The sequence below is a fragment of the Trachurus trachurus genome (genome assembly GCF_905171665.1).
Source record: "Trachurus trachurus genome assembly, chromosome: 8".
Lineage (NCBI taxonomy): Eukaryota > Metazoa > Chordata > Actinopteri > Carangiformes > Carangidae > Trachurus > Trachurus trachurus.
Window position 1 is genome coordinate 30,419,951 of NC_139905.1, and position 13,406 is coordinate 30,433,356.

The 13,406-nt window shown below is 43.6% G+C and overlaps 1 protein-coding gene across 1 annotated transcript; it reads left to right on the forward strand.

The window, feature by feature from the left end:
• Positions 1-1,347: 1,347 nt before the first annotated feature.
• Positions 1,348-12,984, forward strand: snrnp70 (small nuclear ribonucleoprotein 70 (U1)). The gene is made up of 10 exons (XM_083977347.1): positions 1,348-1,551; positions 1,880-2,033; positions 2,126-2,188; positions 4,467-4,521; positions 4,614-4,678; positions 4,763-4,825; positions 5,807-5,888; positions 9,463-9,564; positions 10,566-10,665; positions 11,627-12,984. The coding sequence occupies exons 2-10, from the start codon at positions 1,887-1,889 to the stop codon at positions 12,456-12,458; spliced, it is 1,509 nt and encodes a 502-aa protein (XP_083833473.1). The 5' UTR covers positions 1,348-1,551; positions 1,880-1,886; the 3' UTR covers positions 12,459-12,984.
• Positions 12,985-13,406: the final 422 nt, after the last annotated feature.

Genomic DNA, 13,406 nt, shown 5'->3' on the forward strand with positions numbered 1-13,406 from the left:
TTAAGATAAACTACCACTTGTGAGAAAGATGTTGATTTATATGACATGGTTTAAAAATACCTGAATTGTTGAAGAGTAGTATAAAAAAGTTATAAAATTAAAGTCTATTCAAGTATATTGAAAACTAACAACTGAACATTGTTGAAGCAATAAAAGGTCTTGGAACGGACCTGCTCAGGTTAGTGGAGCAGGTTTGTTACAAGTTTCAAGTTATAGGTCACATTAGCTACCAGGCATACCAACACATTATAGATGTCCTCAGTCACATCATTTGATTGTGTCAGCCAAATGGCAAGTGATGGATAGATGGGTGGCTGCCTGTCATGCCAGGCATGTTTCAGTGTTGAACTTATAATAAAATGATGATCACGGAAACATTTCCTACACTGGCGTCACCCTTGATGCTGCAGGAGTTCATCACCTTATACATGATGTCACATTTTTGTTGGTGGGACTTTCCAGTATAACATTACAATAATAACTTTATTTATATTCCACTTTTTTAAAAAGTTACTAAGTTTTAACAACAAAAACTGAAATGTGGAACTGCCAACATTTTTCTCATGGCTTACCCCTACCCCAGTGTCAGCCTGCCCTCAGAGGTTACAATGGTGATTTTTATCTGCCTAGTTGTTACTGTGTATGTGAAAGGGATACGGGAAGTTGATGGGCAGCTGGATGGGACTGACATCACTCTGAGGCTCACAGTTCAAATGCTGAGAGTCCCATTGCCGTTTTAAGTTCTGTGATAAGTATACAACTGTGGAAAAAACTGTGTGTAAAATATAATTTGTGTGGCCAAGAAGAGGATGCAGCAGGAAAAATCTGACGTTTTTAGACCCTCTCCCACTCTAGTACTCTAGCCCTGTACATCCCATGCAATATACAGTATACCCATTATAACATGTGTCAAAGACATTAATTCATTTCAAAAACTTGACTGTTGAATGAAGTCTGTAGCTGAAAGAATCCTGAAGTTGAAGGCCAATGTTGTGCCGAAAAAGACACTTAAAATAAATAAATAATATCAAAAAAGTTTAACGTTAACAGCATAAATACCATAATAATGATAATGTGTGAAAATGGAATGAAGATAAAGGAACATTTGCCAGTAAAAGCAAAATGCGGGGTTTAATTGCCAGTCTTAACAGTTGGACATTAATCAGCTAATCTGATTATACAGTCGGCCGCCCAGACTAACCATCACCATCTGTGTCTGAAGATTTAAACCTGAAAAAGTCACTTCATTGGGTAAATTCATGGGTAAATTGCGTCCATTGTCGTGCTGCGGCGGCGTTGCACGCCGTCTGCTGCGGTTTACGGCAGCACCGCCCCTTTACGGCAGCCCGCCATTTTACTCGAGGAGAACACTAGTCCCACACACGCATCTTGCTAACTGCGGCCACACGGTGTGTGCCCCCCTCAGCGGGTTGTTTCTACTGGTTGTTTATCCTTCTTCTAACTGTGAGTTGGTCTCGGAGACCTTCGTGTATCGGACGCTTCTTCCCCTGGTCCATGGTGTGACATTTCTCAGACATCGGAGGAGAGACGGTAAGAGTCCCACTCCGGACTTCTTGTTAGCTTTGTTAGCTGGGTGGCTAATGCTAAGCGATTAACTGCGGGGAGCCTAAAGTGACTCAAATCAGAGTGAAAACGGTTGTAGTGAAACTCCGTTCATAAATGTGACGCCGTATGTGGTTATAAAGTTCTGCGTTGCTGCTTTAAAGTCGTGTACAGCGGCCTCAGGGCCCAAACTTCCCACTGACCGAACTTCGGCAATAGGAAGCTAATTGTCCTTCCGCGGCTGGCTGTGGCCCGCCGAGTAGCGCCAGCATCCCGTGCAGTTTCGGTCGATACTGATATGTTGCTGTTTATTTAGGTGAAAGATGACACAGTTTCTGCCCCCGAACCTGCTGGCCCTCTTTGCACCGCGGGACCCTATACCGTTCCTGCCCCAGCTGGAGAAGCTGCCCCATGAGAAGCATCACAACCAACCATACAGCGGCATCGCTCCGTTCATCAGGCACTTCGAGGTTTGAACGCTAAGCCCTGTAATGGTCTGAATGCTCTGGTTCATTCCCCGTTTCCCCCCTCGGTGCTACAGCTGCTCTGTGTTTGTCCGCAGGATCCCAGAGATGCCCCCCCACCCACAAGGGCAGAGACCCGCGAGGAGCGGCTGGAGAGGAAGGTGAGTTGCTGACAAAGGCCCACTGTGTGTTTGTATGCAGCCAGGTGGGCATCAACTTGAAATCATACATCTGAAAACGTAATTGTGAATTTAAAAACGACAGGCCACGTGTTACTGGATAGTTTAGTTTATTAGTTTAATAAGGGACAATGTGCAATTACATTAATCATTTAAAGAAAAAAAAATTGAAAAGATGGTTGCACCAGATTTAGCTCCCAGCTAATTTAATCTCTTCTTTAATCATAGGCTGAATGTTATAGATGAAGTTTTATTTATTTATTTTTTATGCCAAATATCTCAACAGAGTTCTGATATGGCTGGCTGAACAATAGCAACAACGAAAATAAGTGTTGGAAATTTGGTATCAGCCATATTGTCTGTGACATAATACATGTGTTCACATTGGGATGAAGGTATAACAGTATATGAGCTGCCCTGCGGTGATTCATCCACCCACAACAAAAGAGACAAAGAAATTACAGAGAATTTAAAAAAAAAACTAAAAACAGAGCTTGACTCCAGATCCATGTTCGGAGACAGCTTTGATTCCAAACTCCTGCAGGTCCAACTGGGAGTGAATTTTTGCTGCTGTATAATTACTGAAAGTGTAGCGTATTTGAGTGTTGTTGGCTGTACTTTTGCTGATCTCAGTTGACCTGAATGAACATGTGAACTACAGGAAGACTGTAGTGCGGTGGTTCCCAACCTTTTTTGGCTCGTGACCCCATTTTGACATCACAAATTTCTAGTGACCCCGTCAATCAAGATGCACCAGCTCAGATATTTTTATATGCTGCATTTCATTTGAACTCGATTTATATTCGAGAAAGTGAAAGTATAGAATGCAGTTGTTTAAGATATTGTGTGGTGTTTCTAATAACTTTAAAAATAATAATAATTAGTTAAAAAATATATTTTTATCGATTATTAGACATTCCTTGCGACCCCATTTGAATTCCAGGCGACCCCAAGGTTGAAAAACACTGCTGTAGTGGAATTAGATATTTTAAATCTGTGTGTTAGGGGATCTGGTCTGATCCGACTCCTTCCAGCAGCTTCAAATGGCTCCATCACTGTTTTAAGTTATTTTAGTGTCAGACAGATGGAGCCTGAGTTAGATTGATGTCAGGAAGTGGGGCCATCAGAACGGAGGTAGTGAGCACTCACCCTGAATCTCAAAAAAGGAGAAAAAAACTCTCATGTGGAGGTGCACGGCCAAGGCAAACAAGAAGAGAAGAGAAAACCAGCACCCTCCAATCAGCTCCTTTTAACTTTTTATTGTAGGACAGGCAGGCAGGACAGACGTTTGACCGAAGTCTTTTTCAATGTCAGTGGGACCATCACAGAGCTTTTGCGTGCACACTGCGCATGTTTTGAACCTTTTGTTGCTGCAGTTTTTAATCTGACTAGTGCATTCAAAAACAGGGCCTGGTCAGACGGCTGTTGTGTACAAGCAGCAGGGTGCTGATGTTCACACATGAGACCAACACGCTGCCATCAGACACACCCTCCTCTGCCTGTAATACAAGGGGCTGCCGTTTCTGAGCTGATAGGCTGCACCCTGGTTGTGATAGTGTTCCTACATCAGCACTAACAGCAGCTGCCACTAAAGGATTTTTCAACAATGAATGTATTGAGTGATATGTTAAAAAGTTAGTTATGAGGGTTTTTCTTCCAGTACTCCTCCTTATACTATATATTGGTTCTTTCTTAGAATAAAAACAGATGGGAATTGATTGGGTTAGTTTGTCTAAGCCTGTTGTTTTGACAACAATCAGCCATATTTTGAGGTTTTCATTTTAAGACTTGCGTGCTTTTAGCTTTTTAAATAATTCCCTATTAGTTAAATCAGTGCTGTATAGTTGTGTAAAATACACTGGGAAGTGACTGCAGAAGGATCTCCTTTCTGTTTGCTGCTTGTTGAACTGGTGGTCTGATAATTATAAGTCTTTACTGTAAGGGCAGAAATAAGTAAAATGTAGTAATAATTGTCCACTCCGATCAGTTATGTTTTTGCTGTAGTGTGTATTGCTGTATTGTGAATGCACTGCAGCCCCACATCTCAGATAGAGCAGACAGAGGAGCCGCATGCCCATTAATGATACATAGAAAGTTAAGATATGGCACTATCAAATCAATGTAGAATATATCTATTGAATTAAAATGTTTGCTATGGTTTATTTTCATAGACAAGTTTATTATGGTAGCATCTTTGACAAGACCCTAACCTTGCTCTGTTGAGGACTAACCATTTCCTGGTCATCTTTGCTTTTTTCAGAGACGAGAGAAGATTGAGAGGAGGCAAACAGTGGTGGAAACAGAACTCAAGCTCTGTAAGTTTTCACAGCGACGTCCACTAAGTCCTGTCTTCACTGAGCATTGTCTGACGGTGTAAACTAATGACGTTCTCTGTGCTTCCTACCAGGGGACCCCCATAATGACCCCAATGCACAAGGGGATGCCTTCAAGACTTTGTTTGTCGCCCGAGTGGTGAGTGTTTAAAATCACACGCATCGTTTTTTATTCTCATTGTAACGATGAGTGATGTCTAACTGTGTTCTGTCTCTGCTGTAGAACTACGATACCACAGAGTCCAAGCTCCGCCGCGAGTTTGAGGTCTATGGCCCCATCAAACGGGTATGTTGAACAGCTGATTCTAACATCTACACACACACGCTAGGGCTGAACGATATATCGTTATCGTGTCTATATCTAGATATGAACATTCAAGATATTAATATTGAAAAAGCAACGATATAAACGATATAGATTTCCCCCCGCTCGCCTTGCATGTACAGCTTTGGCAGTCACAACAAACATCACTTTTACGATTGCCCTCGAATGCACCGCTAAGGCATGCCAAACACAAACCTTATTTCATGCTTGCTGTGGATTGACAGCTGAAGCCAACCAATGACAAACATAGGAGGACGGGAGTGAGGGAGACGGAGACTGAGACGTGCACACACACACACTACATACACAGGCACTCACACTGGTCCTCAGTACGTAGCAAGTACAAGAACACACTAGGGCTGACCCAAAAAAATCGAAGCTTCGAAGCTTCGTTCGTTGCCATGGTAATCGATCATGAAGTCCGTGATCGATTGTTTTTTTTCTCTTCCTTTTTTCCTTTTTGAAACGGTTCTCATCGGCAATTGTTACACTAAAATTAGTAGGCTACTTGGCGCCTGCCTGATTTTAGAGATATGCAGTGTTTTTTTGCCATTACTTTCATTATTTCCGCTGTGATCGCAAAATATGAGGGTCAGCCCTAGAACACACACACATGCACACATTTATTGTAAAAGCAGAGCTGCAGTAAAATGTTTGATTTGTAATTTATTTATTGGTGACTTTTTGTTAAGGTTGATGACTGGCAGTGAGTTCTTATCAATAAAACTGCACTTTCCACATTCTTTGATGTTTTTATTTTCCAGAAAAACGCTTGGTTTTCACCGAACCCGTAGTCACATCGTATCGATATCGAGATATCTGGCATGAATATCGAGATATGAAATTTTGTCCATATCGTTCAGCCCTAATCTACACATACGCACACACACACAGCTGGAGTTTGTAGGTATGTGTATGAAATGGCGACTCCCTCTGTTCCAGATCTACATCGTCTACAACAAGAGAACGGGGAAGCCCCGCGGCTACGCCTTCATTGAGTATGAGCACGAACGGGACATGCACTGTGAGTACAACCGTAGGACTCTTGAGTCAACCTTTGTGTGTGTGATCACATGACAGTCTTGTTAATCTGCAGGGTGGGTTTTGAGCGGACCCCCCCTCTCCTTTACTGTGATGTTACTGTTATGATAGGGGGGCTGGCAGCTCTTGAGCCGCCGCCAATGTTTGCATGGTGAAATCAACGTCGTGTGATGATGTGTGTCTGTGTTAATGCGTGTTCGACAGTCGAACGATAATCTGGCTGAGGAGGGGGAGTGGCTTGATTCAGTTGGGGGGCATCATGGGGGAAAGAAGCAGGCGGTAGAAAGTGTGTGTTTCCTCTGTGACCCTGACCATGTCTGCCTGTCAAAGGGCTCATTGTGTTTGAAGTGTCAGGCTCTGGAAGAGCAGCTCTCCCGGTTGGACGGTAATGGTAAGCACAAGGTCAGACTGGTCACCGAGCACTGAGCGGGGTTTTTACCCACGACTGTATGAAAAGCCATCTTCCTGTATGACTACGAGCTCGTTTATAGCTTTTTGCTGGTGGTCTCCAACCCTGGTCATGGTGAGAGTAGTCCAGCTTCACCACAGTAGTGAGCCATCTTTTTTTTTTTTTTTAAAGCTGCTGGTGATGTGATGCCACAGTGAATTCTGCCCCCAGTCTCATTAGACAACGCATGGTGACTCAGTGACACCATCAATAGGCGATCAGGTCCATCAGCTCTTCAAGACCAGAGTTGCTGAATCCCAGCCATGTAGAGCCAGCGGGGGTTGAGGTGCGGGGGGATGTGGGGCTCAACAGTATATTAACTGTGTGTTGTTCTCATTGCCACTGCAGCCGCCAATCTGTGATGGCTATTGGCCAGAGCTGGCTGGCAGATGATGATGGTTATGATACATCTACACCCTACTACCACAGCTCAGTATATGGTTGGTATAATGGGTTTGTATGATGGGTAAGATTTCTTTCCACCCTCCATCTCCTACATAGGGAAAGAGGAGCTACGTTCAATGGGTTCAAAGCGTTTTTCAAGCCCTCAACAGCTTCAGTGTTAATTATTACCTCTGGGACCTCAGGCTTTGACCATTGAACGCACCCCTGACCAGTTTTGTTTTTCACTATTGCCCCGGGACTCTGCCCTTTAAGTTAAAGCCACCTCAGGTTATTGAAGTTGCTGCTTTTTGTCATAGCCACCACTCAGATGTATGGAGGGACGCACGGTCCCAAGGGTTGGTCCTCCAGCTTCTTCTGGAGCCAGTTGTTGGTCTGTCTTGTCACACAGAAGTTTTAAAGGTGTAAACACAGGTCTGACGGCTCCTTAGAATGAGTCAGGATGCTTACTTACTAGAGTAGAATTATACTGATGAGTTTTAGTGCAGAAGTTCATTAGTCCTCTGTCTATGTCACTTAAATTCACTCTGTCGCTGTGACTTGGATCAGACCCAAGCGTTCAGTTAAATGTCAGTGTCAATCAGCACAGTCAGGTGTAAATGAATAAGGCATTAGACAGCATCTTAACTGTTAAGCTTGTTAACTCGCTCTACCAGTGGAACCGTTAATAGTAAAGTTCCTTCCCAGAGCCGCTGCAGGAAACTGGCAGCTCCTCACCACTAATAATCGTAACGATCCTCATATATAAAGCGAACGTACGCTTGACACTGTGCTGGCTTTAACAGAAAAGGCAGACGAGGGTAAGTTTCTTGGTAACTGTTAATGGGTTAATTCATACATGTTTTATTCACCATGTAAGAAAGGTAGAGTCTAGTGAACACAGCCTTACAGATGAACTCATGATCAGACTGTTACAGAAACAGTTCCATGTCCTTAACGTAGCTTCAGACACCGGACACACCTCAGGTCACTGTAGATCCAACACAGGTCAGAGCAACACCACTTCATTCAGTTCTCAGTTTAAAAATTAAAAAAAAAAAAAAACACGAGTTGGTTCCTGTCAGGAATGTAGCCCCTTGTTTGTTTCTGTTTCTGTTTGTTTCAGTTGGTCAGTTCTGGTAGGACAGATGGGGGTTTGGTAAGGCCCTGTCATTGGATGGGATGGTGTCATCCTGAGTGGAGGGGTTCTGGTAAGGCCCCTGGTAGAGTTGTTGTGACCGTTATGTGCATTCTGGCGCTGAGAAGTTTGAGAAAGCCCCTCAGACAGGGACAGAGATCGTCAGTGAGGGGATATGGTAAGACCGCCCACTGTACCAGAGGAGTGAGGGAGCGTGGTAAGGCCCTCAGAGGTTCTGCGCTAACTGACGGGTTCTGGTAAGGCCCTCTTCTCGGGAAGGTTCCCCCCTACAGACCAGTGTAGCAGACAGGATGCAGCGCCCGGACCTTCAATCATACACGATGGATTGACGGACTGTTGTGGGGTGTGACGGGTTGAGGGGTGGGACCAAGTCTGACACATGACGCACACCAGGTTGGAAATTAGCCAGATGTTGCCGAAAGCTCCTCACCGTCGTCATCATCATGTCGTCCTCATAATAAATACTTGAGCTACAACAGAGTCGACCACCACATCATCAGATCTAACTGCAAACATACTGTTATTGGTGCCAGATATATTTAGTCTGACCAGCGACCCACTGATCTGTGCTCACAATCAATAATCTGTGATCAATGCTTGTGTTGTGATGTCAAAAGTCCAATCAGGAGTCAGGACTTCTGTCATGACTAGGGAGGTCACGATAATAGATTTTTTTTGGTACGATTATTGTCAGAGAAATAATCACGGTATTACAATTATCACGATTATTATGCATTATTTAATTTCACAACACTATTAATGTGTAAAATCAAATATAGTTAAAATATACATTACTAATTATAAAATATTTCAAATATCTTTTCAAATATGACCAATTATTAATCCGCGAGGGGAAGTGTTTGAAATATTCAAGTCATTAATTGTCATCGATACCAAATGTTTACGGTTTTTTTTGTTACAAATGACACTCTAGCATTTAAATTAGGTATCTGTGCATTTACCTTTACTTTGGCGCACATCTGCCGGCACGGTTCATACATAATCTTTTTTTAGAAAGTGACGGTATTTAGGAATCTTTGCGATCAATTAATTGTGAAAGCAAGTAATTGTGACATCCCTAGTCATGATAAAACTCAGGTGTATAGCACAGAGAGTGCATGCACTACACACACCTGAGATCACTGCAGTGCTCTGAGTTCTACATCACCACAGTCCCAGTGGGTGAAGCTAAACGTCCACACAGATCTGATACAGGCTGACATCTAGCTGTGGTCTGTCTCATCACACTCAAACCTGTGAGAGACGGAGGAAAGTTCCGCAGCTCTAAGTAACAAATCCAGAGTCCACACAGTCATTAAGTCCTGACCTATTAGACACCACCGTTACATATGAATGAAACCGAAGCTGGGTCTGTAAAGTAACATATCACTCATCGGGTGGAAGGAAGTCTACTCCCATTATCCCTCGGCTTTTGCCCAGAGAGCAGCCATCTCGGCCCCGCCTGCTCCTGGTCAGTATCATAATGCACTGTTTGTTTCCTTGGCCACATTGATGTGGTCGTACTCGGCTCTGACCTCTGGCTTCCCTCTCCCCGCTCCTCTCCTCCAGCCGCCTACAAACACGCCGACGGGAAGAAGATCGACGGCAGACGCGTGCTGGTGGACGTGGAACGAGGACGCACGGTCAAAGGATGGCACCCTCGCAGACTAGGTCAGCTGACACATCTACACTGTTACTGCTTTATCTTAATGTTTTGTTTTATTTATGTTAAACACAAACAGACACACTATTTGTACAGTAGATGATTAAGTAGATTCATTTTACAACACTATGAATGTGTCAAATCAAATACAGTGAAAATATTATTACATTACTAATTATATACGCAATATTTTAAGTACACCTCTGGAAAAATTAAGAGACCACTTCAAAATGATCAGTTCCTCTGGTTTTACTATTCATAGCTATGTGTTTGGGAGAAATGATGTCAGTAGGTTATAGAATGAAACAAAAGTGTTCATTTTACCCAAATTGGAAATAAATATATAAAATTGTCATTTAGACCTTTTTTTTTTTTGCAGAAAATGGCAACTGGTCAAAATAGCAAAAGTTCCAGTGTTTTCAGACCTTGTATAATGTAAAAAAAAACAAAACAAGTTGATGTTACTTTTAAAACAACACAACACTACTTTTTAAACTTAGGAAGAGTTTAGAAATCAAAATTGGTGGAATAATCCCAATTTTTAATCACAGCAGTGTTTTTTTTATTTATTTACCATCTTTCTTCCTCATTAAATATGATTTGGTTCAGGTGATCAGTTAAGTAGAGTGAGGTGCTTGTGTTGGAGTTCAATAGACACTGGAAACAATGGCTGCCATACATGTAGAGATAAGGCTGATTTATTAAGAACATTTTGGAGTGGTCTCTATTTTTTCCAGAGCTGTATCTATAGCACAAAATACTAGATGGAGTTGCCTGTAAGTTCTGCACTTGCAACTAGTGTGAATAGACAATCAGGCTTTACTGTCATGGCAGTTGCACCTTCACTCGATCAATTAGTGTAGTTATAATATAAACTGATGTCTGAGTTCCTGATTTTTCCATCTCTGTTTAATCTACTCTGTCTGAACGTCCTGACAACAGGTCGTTTGATGCAGGATCACAGACCATTACAACTCTTGAACTTGTGTTTTCCCTCTACTCTGATCAGGTGGTGGACTTGGTGGTACAAGGAGAGGTGGAGCCGACGTCAACATAAAGCACTCTGGCCGAGACGACGCTTCACGTTACGATGACCGGGCTCTGGGCGGGTGAGTCCTCTCATCCAAACTTTGTCCTTTGCTCTAAAACCGTTCAAAAAAGAACGGTTTTATACTTTATTGCAGGATTGCACAAGTCGTTAGTTCATGTTCCAATACACATCTTTTTAGTCATTGGAGCATTCCTACAAAATGTATGCAATTTGTAGTGAAATACATCAAAAGAAAAAAAAAAGTTCATGGTAAAAGAAGAGAGAGAAAGAAAAAAAAGGAATAATAACAATGATGGGGGGGAAAGAGGTGGGACAAAGACAGTAGGGAAAAAAAGCATAAGATAGAACAAAAAAATATATATATATATATACACAATTTATTCTCTTCGGAGATCTAGTAAACATCTCTTCAGGGCTGGACTCCTCAGTTCCATTCATTTATATAATCAAACCACTAAAACCTTTCTTTGCATTAGGGAGGTCACGATTACTTGTTTTCACAATTAGTCGTGGTATTAAACGCCACAATTAATTAATCATAAAGATTCCTAAATTCCGTCACTTCCGGAAAAAGATTATGTCAGAACTATATCGGCAGATGTGCGCCAAAATAAAGGTAAATGCTCAGATACTGGTCCATTTAACTAACGTAACTTTGAATTGGTAGGAAATTAAATGTTAGCCTGTCATTTGTATTTAAAAAAAAAAAAAAAAAAAAAAGATTAAAATAAACGTAAACATTTGGTATAGATTACAATTTATTTCAAACACTTGCCCTGGGGGATAAATAATTGGTCATATATTAATCGATACTTGAAATATTTTGTGTAAACAATGAGTAATATAATTATATTTTGACTATATTTTATTTTACATATTCTTAGTGTTGTAAAATTAATTAATGCGTAATAATCGTAACACCGTGATTATTTCTCTGACAAAAATCGTACCAAGAAAATGTATAATCGTGACATCCCTACTTTGCATAACGGTCTTCCCTTTGTCCTCGCTTTTCACAGTGATCGGGAACGCGGGCCGGAACGTGGCGAGCGCAGAGAGCGCAGTCGGGAGCGTGAACGGGACAAGGACAGAGAGCGCAGGAGGTCCCGATCCCGCGAGCGCCGCCGACGCTCCCGTTCCCGGGACCGTGGTGAGAGGGACAGAGACAGGCAGGTCGGTGCAGGAGAGGAGGTCGTCGCCGTTGGTGGCGGTGGCGGCGGCGGCGGAGGAGGAGGAGGCGGTGGCGGTGGAGGCGTCGGCGGAGGTAGTAGTCGCCGTCGGGAGAGAGAGAGGGAGCGTGGGGGGGCAGCGGGAGGGGACAGCAGGAGCAGGGAGAGGAGTCGAGACCGCAAGAGAAGGAGCAGGAGCCGAGACCGCAAGAGGGACAGGGAGAGGGGAAAGGGTCTGGACGGGGAGGAGATCAGCCAGGGAGACGGACCGCCCGAGGCCGGGGAGAGGACGCTGGAGGAACACGAAGGAGAGGTGGGTGAGGGCATGGAGGAGCGTAGAGACAGGGGAGACAGGGGAGAGAGGGACAGGGGGGACCGAAGACGCAGCCACAGGGACAGGGACCGGCGCAGGGGCGACAGAGACAGGGGAGACAGGGAGCACAAAAGGGAGCGGGGCGAGAGGGACAGAGGGGACCGCAGGGAAGAGCGCCACGGGTCCCTACGAGACGACATGGGCCCCCAGGACGACATGGGCAACGAGGACGACGGCGCCGCACCGCCGCACATGGAGGAGTACAGCCAGGACGGGATGATGATGGACCAGCAGTCTGTCCCATCCGCCGACGGCTACGGCTCCAGTGAGAACGGCTACAAGATGGAGGCTCCAGGAGATGAGTACTGAACCCCCCCTCGCCCCCCCAGCAGACCCATACTCACACCACCATGACCTTCTATGAAAGGCACAATGTCTGAAAGAGGTCAGGGACTCCTCAGCCATCTAGCTAGATTTCCTCCTGTCGAGATATTCCACTTGATATTGTTGCACAGTCGATGAATTTAATTGATCTGATCTCACTAAAAAAGTTGCAGCTTCTCTCGCGTCGCCCAACTAATCCGTGCCACTCAATGTTTTCAGATTTCCTTAGTGAACATTTCTTTTTCCCCTCTCCCTCTCCCTCTCGGTCTGGGTTGGTTTGAACTGTAAGGAGCTTGGTTAGTTTTTTATTTCCATATTCACGAGGCAGTGACACTGTCGGCTTGTCTGGACCCAGTTTCTTCTCAATGTCTGTGAAGTTGAAGGAAACGTGCTGTGACAGTGGAGGGTTGTTTATTCTGTTAATTGATTCTGCAAGATTTTTTTTTAATGTCTGCTGTTTGTATGTTAGATTTGCAGGGTCATTTTAATAAAGATGTGACTTAAAGTCTGAGTTGTCTCATGTTTTACTGTGTCTCTCATCCTGTGACTTAATGGTGTTTTTGCTCATTGTATCCCTTTACCGTTTCACACACACACGTGTGAAACGGTGCTGGACACTGGACACATTCTAATAACAGTTATGATGATCATGTAATTAAACGTTGACTTTTAGGCACTGCCTACTAATGCTATGTAACGACACATCTTATCATGGTCAGTAACGGGTTAAACATCAGTATGGTCCTTTAAAACATAAGATAAATGAATAAATTGGGTTTCTTCTGGTTCTCATCTCATCGGGTCTTGGTCCTGATCAGGGATCTAGTCTCTGTAAGACCCTGCCGTTGCCTCGCTCTGCACAGCACCAGTTTACTTTAAGCCTACGTAGAAGATGCTGAAGCGCCTCATCACAGAGTCACGCGCTGGAGCCAG

Bases quoted from the DNA above. Each gene is read 5' to 3' on its own strand.
- snrnp70 (XM_083977347.1), top strand. From the start codon at position 1,887: ATGACACAGTTTCTGCCCCCGAACCTGCTGGCCCTCTTTGCACCGCGG. The intron at 2,189-4,466 runs GTGAGTTGCTGA...TGCTTTTTTCAG, and splicing joins AGGAGCGGCTGGAGAGGAAG to AGACGAGAGAAGATTGAGAG. The intron at 9,565-10,565 runs GTCAGCTGACAC...TACTCTGATCAG, and splicing joins ATGGCACCCTCGCAGACTAG to GTGGTGGACTTGGTGGTACA.